The sequence below is a fragment of the Argopecten irradians genome, chromosome 7 (assembly GCF_041381155.1).
Source record: "Argopecten irradians isolate NY chromosome 7, Ai_NY, whole genome shotgun sequence".
NCBI lineage: Eukaryota > Metazoa > Mollusca > Bivalvia > Pectinida > Pectinidae > Argopecten > Argopecten irradians.
The window spans coordinates 38,740,822-38,755,268 of record NC_091140.1 but is presented as its reverse complement, the minus strand read 5'-3'; the positions used below and the strand labels follow the sequence as shown (position 1 = coordinate 38,755,268).

Genomic DNA, 14,447 nt, shown 5'->3' with positions numbered 1-14,447 from the left:
TTCAACATATCTCATATACTGTCAATATTTGCGAGTTGAATAGATTACATCTGTATTTTTTGCCTTAAACTCTTTGTGCAAAGTCGAAAGTGAGGCTAACTACTGACATATCTTTCTGCTAGAACATTTTGGCATGATAAGTTGTTAATTTTATGTCATATGCAAATAATCATTAAGCTGTGCACTATACCATCTTTGCGTGATAAACTTTGACCTACATGTTATGATCATCACAGTCTGAGGACAACTCGCCGTCACATATTTCGTTGATGTTAAGTATTGCTTACTCAATGAAAATAATTAATAGTAAGAATGGTTTTGATACATATGTTAATATTTATGTAACTTGTTTAACTGTGTAACGCTTTCAATCTCCCATATCTGAGTCGTAAGTTAAGCAAAGACAATAAATAATCACCATACATTTTTTCCATACATAACCATGAACTTAATACATATGCATAGAACTGTACCGATATGAGTAATTCTAGACAAATGATGCTTTACCACACTGGCAAGGGTCAGAGTTCGGCATTCAAGACGTCCGACATCAATGTGAAATGGCGGACAGCGATGGAGTTTAAATATCTCACACACATTTCCCCTCAGTGAGGTTTTCCAGCATATCACAATCACAGTAAAACTAACTACAAAAATGTAATCTACCTTCATAAGAACTGGTTTGCTTCAGATATATGTGCAATTTTTAAGCGCTATTAGACTAAAATTTGAGTCCCCCTTGAAGGTTTGGTGTGGTCAAATCTGGTCCCTGTAGATAATCATGGTAATACCTAAGGTAAGATATTTTCAATTATTGTATCTCTTTATCAGACTAGACCGACCAATAAAGAGTATTAGATATATAAACCTTTAATTTATTTCACCATTTCAAATTAGTTTAGTATGACAGACATGCATCTATATATGTTTTGCGTCCAGGCTTTACAATTTAAGGTCGGGAAATTTAAGTTATTATGAATGTTTACGTTTTGTTGAAGTCTGAATTTCGTTCAGATATATCAGAAAAACTAGATAGCCTAACAATTTTTCACCTCACACAAAATAAGATGTAATTTGAATCGGTTCCAAATGTGTGCTGTAAACGCATACTAAGTTTAATTTTAACCAAAAGCTAGCTAGCTAAGTAAAATACAACATAGTATTTACCTCTGGTCCCATCATTTGAAAGTCCACTTATTCAGATAGTACCACATAAAGGTGGTCACTGGTGTGATAAGGTATGCAAATCCCTTTTGAGTACAGCACAGTCATGAATTTATTATCTTTTACATATTAATCTTAATAAAATGTAGGTTTCACTTTGTTCCAAGATGTTTAGGGGCTACCTATCTAGTAGCTTATAATTTGTTTCTATAGTCATTTGATGTTTAAATGAAATCTTACCTGCTTTCATCTGATCCGATGAAGTGTTCAGAAGCGACCAAGTACACACTTTAGCAGCCTGTCTGTACGACCCGTAATATATATATGGTTGCGGCTGACTGGGTGCAGGTGTCATGCATCAACTCCGTTTCCATTTGGTAAGGGGATACTACGATGGCCGAGGTGAGCCACGTACTCACAACCATTAGTTGGATATAGTTGTACATACAAACTTGACATAAATAAGAATTTACTTGTCGACAAACACATATAAGTAGTGTAGTTGTAGACAGCTGATTTTTTTACAAAGTTACTTTTCGGCACACACATATAAGTAACTATATCCAACTTATGGTTGTGAGTACGTGGCTCACCTCGGCCATCGTAGGATACTGCTTATGCATAACACCAGGTGATGTAAAGAAGAAACTTATTTATATCATTGAGTAATAATGGAGCAGTAATACATATGTATATTCATGAATGGGAGTCCTGTTTACTTACACTAAGTTAGTCCCAGTCCGAGGTTGAAAATTGACTCGTTAAATGAACCTCTTTAGTTATGGAATTATAAATGCAAACTTTTAAAAGTCTTTATTATTAAAAGGAAGCTGAAAATGCATTGTAAAATAGTGAGTTTCTGTTGCCTTTTATACAATTTATAGGAACTATTTTTATTCTATGAAATTGACTGTTAGATTTGGAGCAGCATTTCGGACTAGTCTTGTTTATTGGTCAGAGTTTGAGACCCCATTAGAGCTCCCTGATGGATGGATAGGAGGTCATCTGAGGTCATACTGTCTAGTCTGAGTTACAGTCAGACACACACCAAACACACTCTAACTGACAGCGACCCACTGTTTAGGTCACGTGTACGGCCGGTGAACATGTAACTCCATTATAAAATCAAAATTAAAAATATCCAGATACATTTAGTTTAAACAATATTTATTCATAAAAACACTTTGGGATCAGAACACACGTTTAAGCTTATATAAAGCTTACGCAAAATGATTCCATTTCCGTTTAGTAAAGGGATGCTGTTTATGCACGACACCGGATGATGTAATGAAGAAGTGTCCGAGGTCCTTACACACATACACACATGTTTTACAGTGAATCCACATAATAGTGTAACTACAAATAGAACAAGGAAGATTAAAACTATGCCACAACAATTTGAAAAACGAGTTCGCTTGTTTGATAAAGGTATCATAAGGATTGAGTAGAGAAATTAAAAGGTGATTCGACTGAGAAATTAAAATTCATCTAATTAGTGTGATTCGACCAAGAGGTAGACATTTCTGTTAGCCCATTCCTTCATTAATTTTTGAAATTTTACTATTTCATCATAGTTTAATTTGGGAATTCTCTGTGCGTCAACATGAAAATCAATACCGAGAAGTATAAATCTACTGACTACCCATTTTTAATTAAGGTCCGTATGAAGTGCATCATTACGATATGTTTGCTTATTATCCAAATCACCTGAGTTGTTCCAATATCGTTGTTTATTTTTAACAGATATTTTGTTCATCATCTGTGACTTTCAAAGACCATTTCGAACCATCTAGTATCAACGACATTTCATCAGCATACGTTGAGTTTAAAATTTGACAATTGTCTTTGTTTATATCCATAATAATTCTGTTATTTCTGGTATTGCCAAAATTGCAGCAGAACTAGTGCATAAATAGCTACACATTGTAGCTCAAAAGACTTTTAGACAGAAAATGGTGTCGTCTTTAGAGCTGCAATTCGTACCTATTGCTGCTATTAAAGCAAAGAAATGTTTGTGTAAACCATTATTAAAATGTCTGTATGAGTGGAAATGTAGATATCAAGAATGGTCGTTATGTATTTTTTTGGACAAAAATGATATTTAAATGCATGTATACGCTTAAAAAATGGAAACCTATATATAGCTACAGCAAAGTATAGAACATTGTGCCCGAACTGTAGATGTGAACATAGATTTTTGATAGTACTGCCAAAAAGCATATTCAGCTTTCTTTTGTACTTGTAAAATAGAAATATGCAATGTTATGCAAGTACATATAATGTAATTCTCAAAATGTTGGCAACTGTTGGTGGTGAGTAACATTAAAAGCTCTTCCTGATTCTTGAGTGTAAAAACTGTGTCACATATTAACTTTAAGATGTTTTGGGTTATTATTATAACGTCCTATTAACAGCCGGGGTCATGTGACGACGTACCAGGTTTGTTGGTGGAGAAAAGCCGGAGAAAACCATCGACCAGCGGTCAGAACCTGGCAACTGCCCCACTTGGAATTCGAACAGGCATCCCAGAGGTGGAGGGCTTGTGGTAATATGTCGGTACGTCTTTTTTCAAAAAATAATTTTGTTCAAGAATTAATTTAAACATACATTTTTTTAATTGTACGAATATCTAGCATTATATACATTTAAAACATTCGAAACAAAATACACACATATTGTATGTAAATTCTTCGTAAGTATATACACATGCACACACTATCACACCATTGAAATTGAAACAAAGTAACCAATACAGAAGCAAAGATTAATCAAAATATAGCTTGAAAGATATATATATATATATTTGTAATAAGTTTAATAGAAACAAATGAATATATAATCTCCCCTCTCTTACATAAAAATGAAACAATAGTTATCATAGAATTACATTTAATTCAGACCCAATACACTCACAAAAGGATTATGATTTTCAAAATATTTTGTAAATAATTGAGTGTTCAGATTTGACAGATAATAAGAAAATCTGTATTTTGTATAGCTCTTTAGTGTAAATTTACAGAAATACTTAATATCTGTAAGTATCTGTAAGTATTTGTAGTTAATATCTAGTCACCGCACATGCTTAAATTACGTCGCTTCAGGATACAGAACCTAGCGACAGCCGACATAAAGTTGACAAAATAAAAACTGACAAACTTTGGTATTTCAATAAGTCCAAAAAGAATTAAGGTTTCGTATTTTTTGGAGTTGAGGATTAAAACATCTGCCTTCACAAAAAATATTCTATGAGAGTAACAAGATAATCATGTCGGTACATCTTAACCGCTCGGCCACCGCGGACCCTACAAGTTAGTAACCTACGAAATATTATTTATAATAACTGCGCTGTCGTGAAGTTGAAGTGGGTTGTTTAGGCTAGCGCTGTTTAGGGAAGCAATGGTTAAGTGAAAGTGTCCTGTCCTGTTACATAGTTATGTTGAAAAATTAAATATTAAATTATAAATATCTTTTGGAGTTAATTGTAGATTGTCATAAATAACACATAATTAATTAAAGAATTGTTTATAAAAGGTTTCAGGCAGCCAAAACGTATTATATATATGTACATATATTTACATTTCAGTTTTCTCTCTGTTATATAACCTTACCAACTGCGATATGTGTTTACACTTGCGTAACCGCAGAGCCTTTCAGAGCAAGAATACATTGTTGACAGCGACAGCAACAAAATTTGGCATGTTGCCAATTCTATCGATACACATCTACAGACCCATAATTCATTTGTTAATTTTTGATAATCTACAGATACTTTGCACTTTCACAGCTTAATTAAAAATGGCATATTATTTATTGATACGGTATTGTTAATTTCTTTTTTTTATGTTAGACACGAAATGTATTATCATAGTTTGTCCGTATTTTCCATTTCGATATTTGTTAAAAAAATAAATAATAATACCGATTTGTTCATGGTTATCAATATTGTCGTCTGCTAAAAGCATCAGTCAACGATGTCATCCGACTCGAGCTCCGAGGCATTCAACTTCGAAAAGACTATGTATTCATACGGAAACTTTCAGGTTTCTTTAAATGAACAAAACGACGACGGATTTGTTTGTTCAGATGGTGAAGATATGGACACGTTATTTGAATCGATTGATGTGGGAGTGTTGCTAGCGGGTTCCGTGCTATCCGAGGTTGAACTTCAATCCATTTCCGAAGCACTTAAAAGTTCAGCCGATCCCGACCTCCCTCCCCCAGAGATGCCCTTAACAAGCTTAAGTTCGTCTACATTTAGAGACACTAGTATGCCAAACCAAGAGTCGGAATTAACCACACTAACCGGTAGTTCTGTGAGTGACAAACCTAGTAAAACATCAAGATTCAAAACTGTATCCGAAAAACAAATAAAGGACTACGAAGAAAGCAACCAAAGCAAATCAACGAAAAAGAACACAGCGTGGGGTGTAAAACTGTTCCAAGGTAATTAATAACAACATCTAGACTGTCTATTTGAGCATAATATTTTTAGAATTAAATACTGCGACTTATTTATCACTAGATCTACCAATGAAACTAAAAAAATATAGTATAATTACGTATGCTTCAATAGGCCTACAGTACAGGTTGAAATCCAAATGGTGAACTTATTCAAATCGTATACAACATTGTAAAAAGATACAATAGTGACGAAATAAAAGGAAATGCTTAAAGTCGATATAGTATTCCACAATCATTCCACCAATACACGATTGAAAACTTCGTTGTTGCTTCCGAAGTGTAGTTATTATGCTTCTATAAATCACCAAACAGTAGACACATTAATTAAGATTGTAATGACATTACGCTCCCCAGTGTTAACCACCTGTCAAAATGTCAAAGTCTGGTGGTAGGTCCAGATGAAAAGAAGATTTTTATTTTTTGTTGTTTACTGGTGTGTAAACTGCACTTTTTGGACAGATATTTCAATATGACGCGCTAACGCGTGTCATTTAAAATATCTGTCCAAAAAATGCAGTTTACACACCAGTAAACGACAAAAAATAAATATCATTCCTTAAATATATATACATAAAAGGAAAACACAACTATAAAACAGTTTTTTCCGCCCTAGCCCTTTCTCGGCTCATGCCGGTCTTCATGGGTTTGAATTCTTTTATTAGTAAAACATGACGTCATAATACAATGACGTCATAGTAATATTACGTCATAACATGGTACATAAAGATATTGTGAATGGTTCTGGAAGAAACTAACAAAAACATGAGGATAAAATAAAAACTAGTGTGAAGTTCATTTGTCCCGTTCTGAATTTAGCACAGGTTTCATAAGTTGAATGAAATACATTTCTTTATTTTCTCTTTTTAACATATCTGAATTAGGCATTTGATATATTGGTACATATGACAATGTTCGTTTACTGTTAAATATCTGAGATGGTCTGTTTTGGTTTGTTTTCGGTGTAATATAACTCTCTTGCTCAATTCCATTCCTGTCTGACCAATATTAAAATCTGAGCATTTTTTTTTACAAATAAGTGCGTATATGACATTTTTGGATGTACAATTCATATTAGTTTTAATTTTGAAATGAAATCCATTTTTGAATGTATAAATTTTACACTCTATAATATTATCACATGTTTTGCAACGCTTTTGCATACATTTAGTGACGGAAGTACCTTGAATTTTTGAAAGAAATTTTGATGCGCATAATACGTTTAAGGTTTTTAGGTTGACGCTTGCAATTTATTATTTTCTTGTTAGATAAAATCAATTTCATTCTGTCGCTATTTTTCATGTAATCTTCACAACATTTTACAATTGGAAAAATATTGTAGTTGTTTGGATTAAAAGTACTGATAACAGGTATTATATTGCTTTTGGATTCCACTTTATTCAGTTTCCTTAAAAGAATAGATCCTTCTTTTTTTGCTCTTTCAACTCCGCAATCTATAACTTCTTGTGGCTAATGCTGTTTGCGCAGATAAAAACTAAGTTATCTAAGCGTTTAGCTAAAACAGTTTTATCACTTACGATTGTGATTAGACAGGACGCTAAATTAAAGGGGATATTTAGCGTTACATGCCTTGCATGATTTGAATAAAAATCAAGATAATTATGCGAATCTGACGGCTTAATCTGTCAGTGGTGAATTCACCATTTTTAATATGTACAGATATATCCAAAAACGATAGTTTTACTGTACTAGAATCCATTGTGTACTGTATATCAGGATGTAGCTTATCAAGTTCTTGAAATAATGTATTTACATCTTTATCTGATTGCCAGATTATAAAACAATCATCCAAAAATCTGATGAAATTCCTTCTTAAATACTCAGCTTGTTCATTGTCTATTTTCCCGATGTTTCTGTAAAGCATTTCCTCTAGGTAATTTCTTCTCTATATATATTGCGCAATCTGTCCCTGATACATCAAAACATCCTGTGAATTGTTTTAACTCAATATGAAACGCCTATATTCTAACTAGCAGTTTACCATCGTCTAGATTTTTTTTATTTTGTTGAATAAAAGTAAAAAAACTTCTTAGATTCGTTTGAAAAATAAAATCATATGAATACAACACTCTTGTAATATCATATATATTGCATTTTCACAGGTTGTTTTGGTATATCTTGGACAGATTGTTTCGGATCAACATGTGATATACTTAACATCTGTGTAGTTGTTTATCATAGTCTTAACGATTTAGCCTGTAGCTTATAGAGATGTAAATGTAAATTGAAAGATATATGTGTGATATATGGGTCTGTGAAGTGGACAGGGATATCTCAACCCTAGTGAAAGATTTTGACCGGTCAACCCGAGGCTTGCCGAAGGTTGACGGCCAAAATATTTCACGAGGGTTGAGATATCCCTGTCCACTTCACAGACCCATGTTTGATTCTTTTTCTCCCATACTTAGTATAAAAAAAAAATGATGAAATTCCACTTGGTTTCCAGCTTTTTCATCGCGCCATGATCGCAGGAACGTCGTTATGCGTCAAAATTGATGACGTCATCTACAATGCGCGCCGCAGTTACGCCGCATGTATTGCTGACGTTACGTTATTGTCTAGCGCGTGTGAGCTGTCTTACACCCCCCTGTGTAAGATAGAGATATCTTTTCCCTAGAAACCACGGGATATCCCTGTGAAGTACGTGAGAAATATGAGTGATAACTAGGCGAAACATTTTTTTCGGTAATCCTTTACAAACTATACCTTTTAATGGATTAAGCTGTTACAACCATTCAAAGGTACAAAAATGTATGATGCCTTCTAAACATTACTTATTATTTGCAAATGTGAAATGAACTTATACACCACAACCTGGCTTGATGGTCTGACCTATGCATTTCTTTTCACTGCATTGCAGATGTAATTATATTTGATTTAGCAGTACTGTCAAATTTCATATTTTATATTTTTAGCAGTTCTGCCTAATTTCATATTGTGCTCTCATTTATCCATGCACAAATTCAAACCTTAGCACTGTAAGAATCATAATTTTTAAAAATCTTGCTAACGTCATCTGCGGAATAACATGAAAGGCTTTTTGATTCGTTAGTGTGAAAAATACCGCACTCATTATATGTGGCGTATTTTTATGCTCACGAATCACGAAGAGATTTTGATATGTTATTCACCACCAACAATTGCCAACATTTTGAGAATTGCAATACATTCAATGCACAGGTTGTAATGTTACAAGTACAAGTAAGAGCTAAAAATGGTTTTTGGCAGAATTGCGATTTTTTTGAATAAATAAGAGCTGAAAATGATTTTTGGCAGTATTGTTAATTTCATAAACATTTTATAGTGCTATTAGTAGTTGTAAGTGATTTCTGCAGGTATGTCTCCATCTAAACAAAATTAAGGCATACAAACAAGAATTCTACAATGCATAATTCATTTATAAAAAGGGGGTTACAATAACAGTGATGTCGTCAAGGGGAAGTGGTAGGGTGTTTAGTGATACAATCACCCAGATAGCTGTGTAGCTTAATTAATGATTAAATAGATATTTCCAAACCCGTTATATAGCTGGTAGCTTATTATACTTATGTGAAATGAAATTGTAGACCACAACCTGGCCTGATGGTCTGGCCTATGTATCCTTTTCGCTGCACTGTAGATGTAATTATATTGAATTTAGCAGCACTGTCTAAACTCAAATTGCGTTATTATTGGTCTGTGTAAAGAAATTAATAGCGATGCCTTATAAGAATTGTAATTTTCGAAATCTTGCAAATGCTTGGTTGTGATTAACATGAAAAGTTTTTACTAAAATTTTACAGTGCATAATTTTTATGTTTTTAATTACAATTAAAGGTGTCTTATATGTCTGTTTGTCCATTTGAATAATTTCGACAGTTTAGTTCATTAAACCTTATGGTTTTCAAAAGGTTTCTAAAGAAAAATAATGTGTCAAAAGTTTTGCCCAGTTACAGCACATGTTACGGAATTATACTCGGTGTATTTGGGACATTTATGTCATACATACATTTTCTGGCGTTTTACTAAGATTGAAATCCATTTAAGCATTGAACTGTTACCAAATTGTAGTATACATTCGATATGAATACAATTTGGGTGACAGATAAATTGACTGTCGCCCGTTAGGGCGACATGATTATTTATCTGTCACCCAAATTGTATTCATATCGAATGTATACTACAATTTGGTAACAGTTCAATGCTTATATTTACATTTTTTGGTGTTGAAATTTTAAAAACAACATATATGCGGTTTAAATTTGCCGCTTCTTGTGTCGCAGACGTCATCAAGTACAGTTAACGGAACAGCCGAAACTTCCAGAAGTAAAAATATAGTCCCTCAAGTCTTCATTAACAACAGACACACAAAGTAGTTTTAGAACATTTTAAGATTTATTATCGACATTATTATGTCAATATGTAACAAAAAACATTTTTTTACTCTACACTTTTCATACGAAAAGAAACATTTATCGCGCATAGATATACACACAGGTATGTGATGCGGCTCCTGTAACCACGCTTCGTTGTGCCGGACCCATTTGACAAACTGCGTATGGTAAGAAAACATCACATTCCATCATCGTTTATTTTGTGAAATTTATTGTACAACCGTGAAATGTTGCATTAGCAAAGAAACCTGGAGCTGAAGTCATCGATGTATTCTGTGCAAAGGTGATTTGAGAGCCATGAGAAATATTCCCATTGATCGCGGGTACACGTGCTTGATCATGAGTGACGATTTGACCGACAGGAGCTTCAGCAACAGGGCCTACGTGATCAGCGGTGGTTTCCTCGCTAGGAAGGGACAGTGTTGACAACGCTGAGCTCATGGCTTTTTTTTGACATGTTGACAGATTTCTTGTGTATGATCTAAGTGAAGATTCATTTTTGTGGGAAGACATGAACATAATGTGTCGTGTTTCGTGACCCTGGTCGTTCAGAAATTGGATGGCAGTTGCCCGGAGGCAGTGAGGTGTGTATTTTTTATCAACACCAGCGGATTTACAAATATCGGCAAGGAAGTTGGAAAATGTTCTTTTCGAAAGTGGCTTTCTAGTGTACCAGAATTCGTGAGTACTAGGCGATTCAACTGCGTTTCTTTTGTATTGTGTGAAAAGTGCACAAGGACCGTCAACCGTGTCTGATTTTGAAATTAACAGTTTCAACATTTTTACTGGACAACTGGCAGTGCCTGTACTGTACATTCTCTTATCCTGCGGTGCTTCATCAGAATGTATCCCCCCTTGGTAATTCTTCTGTTGAGTAGAATGGTTGATTGTGACGTATTCACTGTCAAGTGGTTCATTTTTGTGAAATGTAAACGAATTGGTTGAAAGCTGATGGTGAAACTCCATTCCGCGCGTGACGAAGTGGATACTCAAATTAAACCAGACATTCTGGCGGAGTATTATTGGATTTGTGGAACAATTTGAGAGGTAAGTGGATATTCTTTCCATGTGCATTTTATCAATGATTTCTTTGTGATTAGTTGGTTTTAAAGTGCCAGATCTGGCACGTAGTTTCAGGAGACCATCTAGCACTCCGTTAGCTTTTTTGAACTGTTTATCCCTGATTATATCTATGTCACGGTGAATGTCTGTCAAATGTCTATTGATTGCCCCTCGAATGTTTATCAGAGTGTTTTTGTGGTACATTTGATTCTCATCTGCAGACATTTCTGTTTTCTTTGGCCGAGCTTCAGCATAAAATTGTCTGAGGGAATCTGCCAGATCATCTACAGTAACGTTGACTAAGTCCATTGGTCGTCCGCTGACCTCAATATTCCAGTCTAAAAATCAAAACAATGGATCGAGTTATTTCCCTTCTTTCACTAAATACGTTTAACAGCTTTCTCCTTTCACACACTCCCAGTGTCTATTTTCCTAATTTTTACGCTTTCTTATATTTTCTTTATCGCATTTTCTATTTGTTTATTCCTTTTTCGTTTTGTTTCTCTCCCTCTTTCAATTTTTATTTATTTTTCAGATATTGGGGATCCCGAATTTACTTTTACTTCTAGGACTAATTTATACTGTGTAAAGCTGGAACGATATGATTGTTCGTAAAATTAAGTGAACTTTCTGTCTGTTTCGGCTGAGTTACTCTCGGTTACACGGTGTATTATTAACAACAAACTAGAGCCAACATTAGTACATTAATAATAACATACTGTACCTTGAAAGACTTTGATGCCCCAGGCAGTGTTCTTCTTTGTATTTTTTGACTGCCGTTCATCGAACAGATTTTTCATTTCCTCCTCTGATGCCTTGTAAAATCTGGATCCAGTCGCTGGTATCGGTAAACAGGGTGTTTCTGGTGGCGGCAACTCTTCCAAAGCTGAGCCATTCAAATCTAATTCCATCTTGTTGGATTCCACTTCAGATAGTACATTTGATGCTGCCAGATATTCAATATCTTCAAAGGACATTGATAGCAGTAGGTCTTCGTCTGAACTGTTTAAACCATTCTCTAAAATTTGTGAAGGAATATTAGTCGCTTTTCCACTTCCAGAACTTGGAAGTGACAAATCCTCCGGCATTTCCAAATGGAATTGGCCCCTGTCTGGAGATGGTATTGACATGGAGTCCTCTGATTCGGAGCTCTCCATTTTCGTGACAATATTTTTACAGCGTCTAATATTCAGTAGCAGACGATATTCTTTGAAATTAAAATGGTATTTTCGTATCTGGAATGGTGCCAAATTTCCATTTGGTGGAAATAATATTATATTTTAATTTTGAGATAATAATAATAATAATAAAAAAAAAATCTGGTATTAATATCCATGGAACTTTAAAATTAATTTTTTTTTAAATGTCATTTGCTAGTCTACACCTCTGTTTATTTGTGATCACTGGCGGCCATATTTGTTTACATTGACCAGCTGGTCAGATGTATTCCTACACTGACCTCATCACTGCAAATTGTAATATACAGTCTTGTATACTACAATTTAGTTTACTAAGGGCATATAGCCAAATGCAACACAGAATGTAAATATATATTTGTATACACATGTATTATGTTACATTATACTTATATCATCAAAAATAACAAAACATAATAGCAACAATATTTCAGCATTATTGTTATTTTATTGTCTATCATCGATTTCTTTAGCTGTAACATATCATCAAATAAAATAAATATAACAAAAAGAACAATAAACTTAAACATGTCAAAAAATAATTAATTCTTTAAAAGTTTCAATATTTGCCACACACAAATCTTGTAAAACAAATTACCTTTGGTAACGTTCAGCATATTCTGTTAATGATAGAACTGATTGGGCTGCCAATCTGATTACCAGTAATGCAAGGGAAACAGTTATGTTGATATAATAACTTTCAAGAAAAAAATTATAAGCATGGTATCAGTTTGTCCAGATGTCTAGGATTCCTCGGGCCCTGTAAGACTGGATTGTTCATGTCAATTAAATTGATGTATCAAGTGTCATTATACACTTCTTAATATGGAAAGTGTGGGGTGTTTACCAAACAAAGGCTGTTATTGTTGTTTTTTGCTCCAGGAACTCGCGAGTATGCGTTCCCCCAAGTACTAAACCTGGCATGTACTTAAAGTGGTGCTGTAACTTGAACACACTTTGGGTACTCATAACTATGTTTGGTTCCACTTACTAAACATGGTATGTCCTTGAGTGATGCTAGAATTTTAAAACACGCTAGCGGATTTCAAAGACTCCTCCTCACTCAGATCATTAACCTAGGATGAGGGATATTAATCTTATGCAAATAACAGCTTAAAGATGCTCCACCGCAGACAGATCATACCCGATACTCATCATTTGAATACTAATCGATATCTAATGGCGTAAAAATGTATGTAAATATTACTAAAGTACATGTAAAATAATGTATTTTCTTTTTGTTCGTGCATGCGCAATCATTACGTTATTCCATATAGAACATAGTCCAATTGACTTTTTTCGGAATACAATTTGTTATCTTTGATACATTTGGCTTGAGGTAAAATAAGAAGCTCACGTTTCCCAATGGTGGTAACTGGGTAAAGTAAGTACCTTCAATTGTAACTTAAGAAAAATAATAACTCATCTGCTCCTGTTTTTGATATAGAAAAAATGTCATTCGTCAGCGGTGTAGCACCTTTTAACTATTCTTCATGCTTTAGTTTTTGTACAACAGTGTTATTTGTATTTTACAGGTGGGATTCAAGAGTTATAAGAGTGTGGACAACACTCTACACCTGGTCTAATTCTGGAGTCAAAGTCTTCGATCCAACTCTGGATGAATTTCTCCTATGTTGACGTTGTCTGGAAATACATAAACACTGCGGCACACAAATGGTGACTGTACAGAATTGTCTGCATATGAAAGTATTTGTGAATCCTATTATTGTGTAAGTTTAGATAGATATATTTCTGTGACATGGCTTAGCTTGTAATATGGATATAAACATTTTCTGTCGTGTGTAAGTTAGGGCTCAAAATGTCAACCTTTTTAGGTAGAGGTGCAAACTGCTTATTTAAGTACGGTATTATGTTAAAATAATTTGAAAAAAAAAAATAAAATTACAGCAAACTTCTAATTTACTAAATAAGGATCAGAAATATAAAAATATTTCGGGTCGATAACTGGTTTAGTATAGACATGATATGTAATAGTAATGGACTACCAATTACCCAAGTATAATTAAAAAAATATTAATTTATCAAAAGTCACATGAAGATTAATATGCATAATTAAGCATATCATTAGATATTTCCATTATTTTGTCTGAATTCAAATATTTTTGATAAGTTAAGAATTATTTTTGAATATTAAAACGCATAATTATTTAAA

General features: G+C 33.9%; 1 protein-coding gene and 1 long non-coding RNA gene across 4 annotated transcripts in view; one reads left to right on the top strand and one right to left on the bottom strand.

Moving 5' to 3' along the window:
* LOC138328391 (uncharacterized) overlaps window positions 1-14,447 on the top strand; it is a 70,458-nt gene that overhangs the window by 48,842 nt on the left and 7,169 nt on the right. For 2 of the 3 annotated variants that reach the window (XR_011209205.1, XR_011209203.1), the window contains 2 exons: window positions 3,579-3,720; window positions 13,810-14,004. This is a non-coding gene — a long non-coding RNA (uncharacterized lncRNA). Of the gene's footprint in view, window positions 1-3,578; window positions 3,721-4,747; window positions 5,069-13,809; window positions 14,005-14,447 lie in introns of those variants that run through there. The other variant, XR_011209204.1, reaches the window with a different exon arrangement.
* On the bottom strand, window positions 9,920-12,623 carry LOC138328390 (uncharacterized). Its single transcript, XM_069275177.1, has one exon. The coding sequence runs from the start codon at window positions 11,385-11,387 to the stop codon at window positions 10,212-10,214; it is 1,176 nt and encodes a 391-aa protein (XP_069131278.1). The 5' UTR covers window positions 11,388-12,623; the 3' UTR covers window positions 9,920-10,211.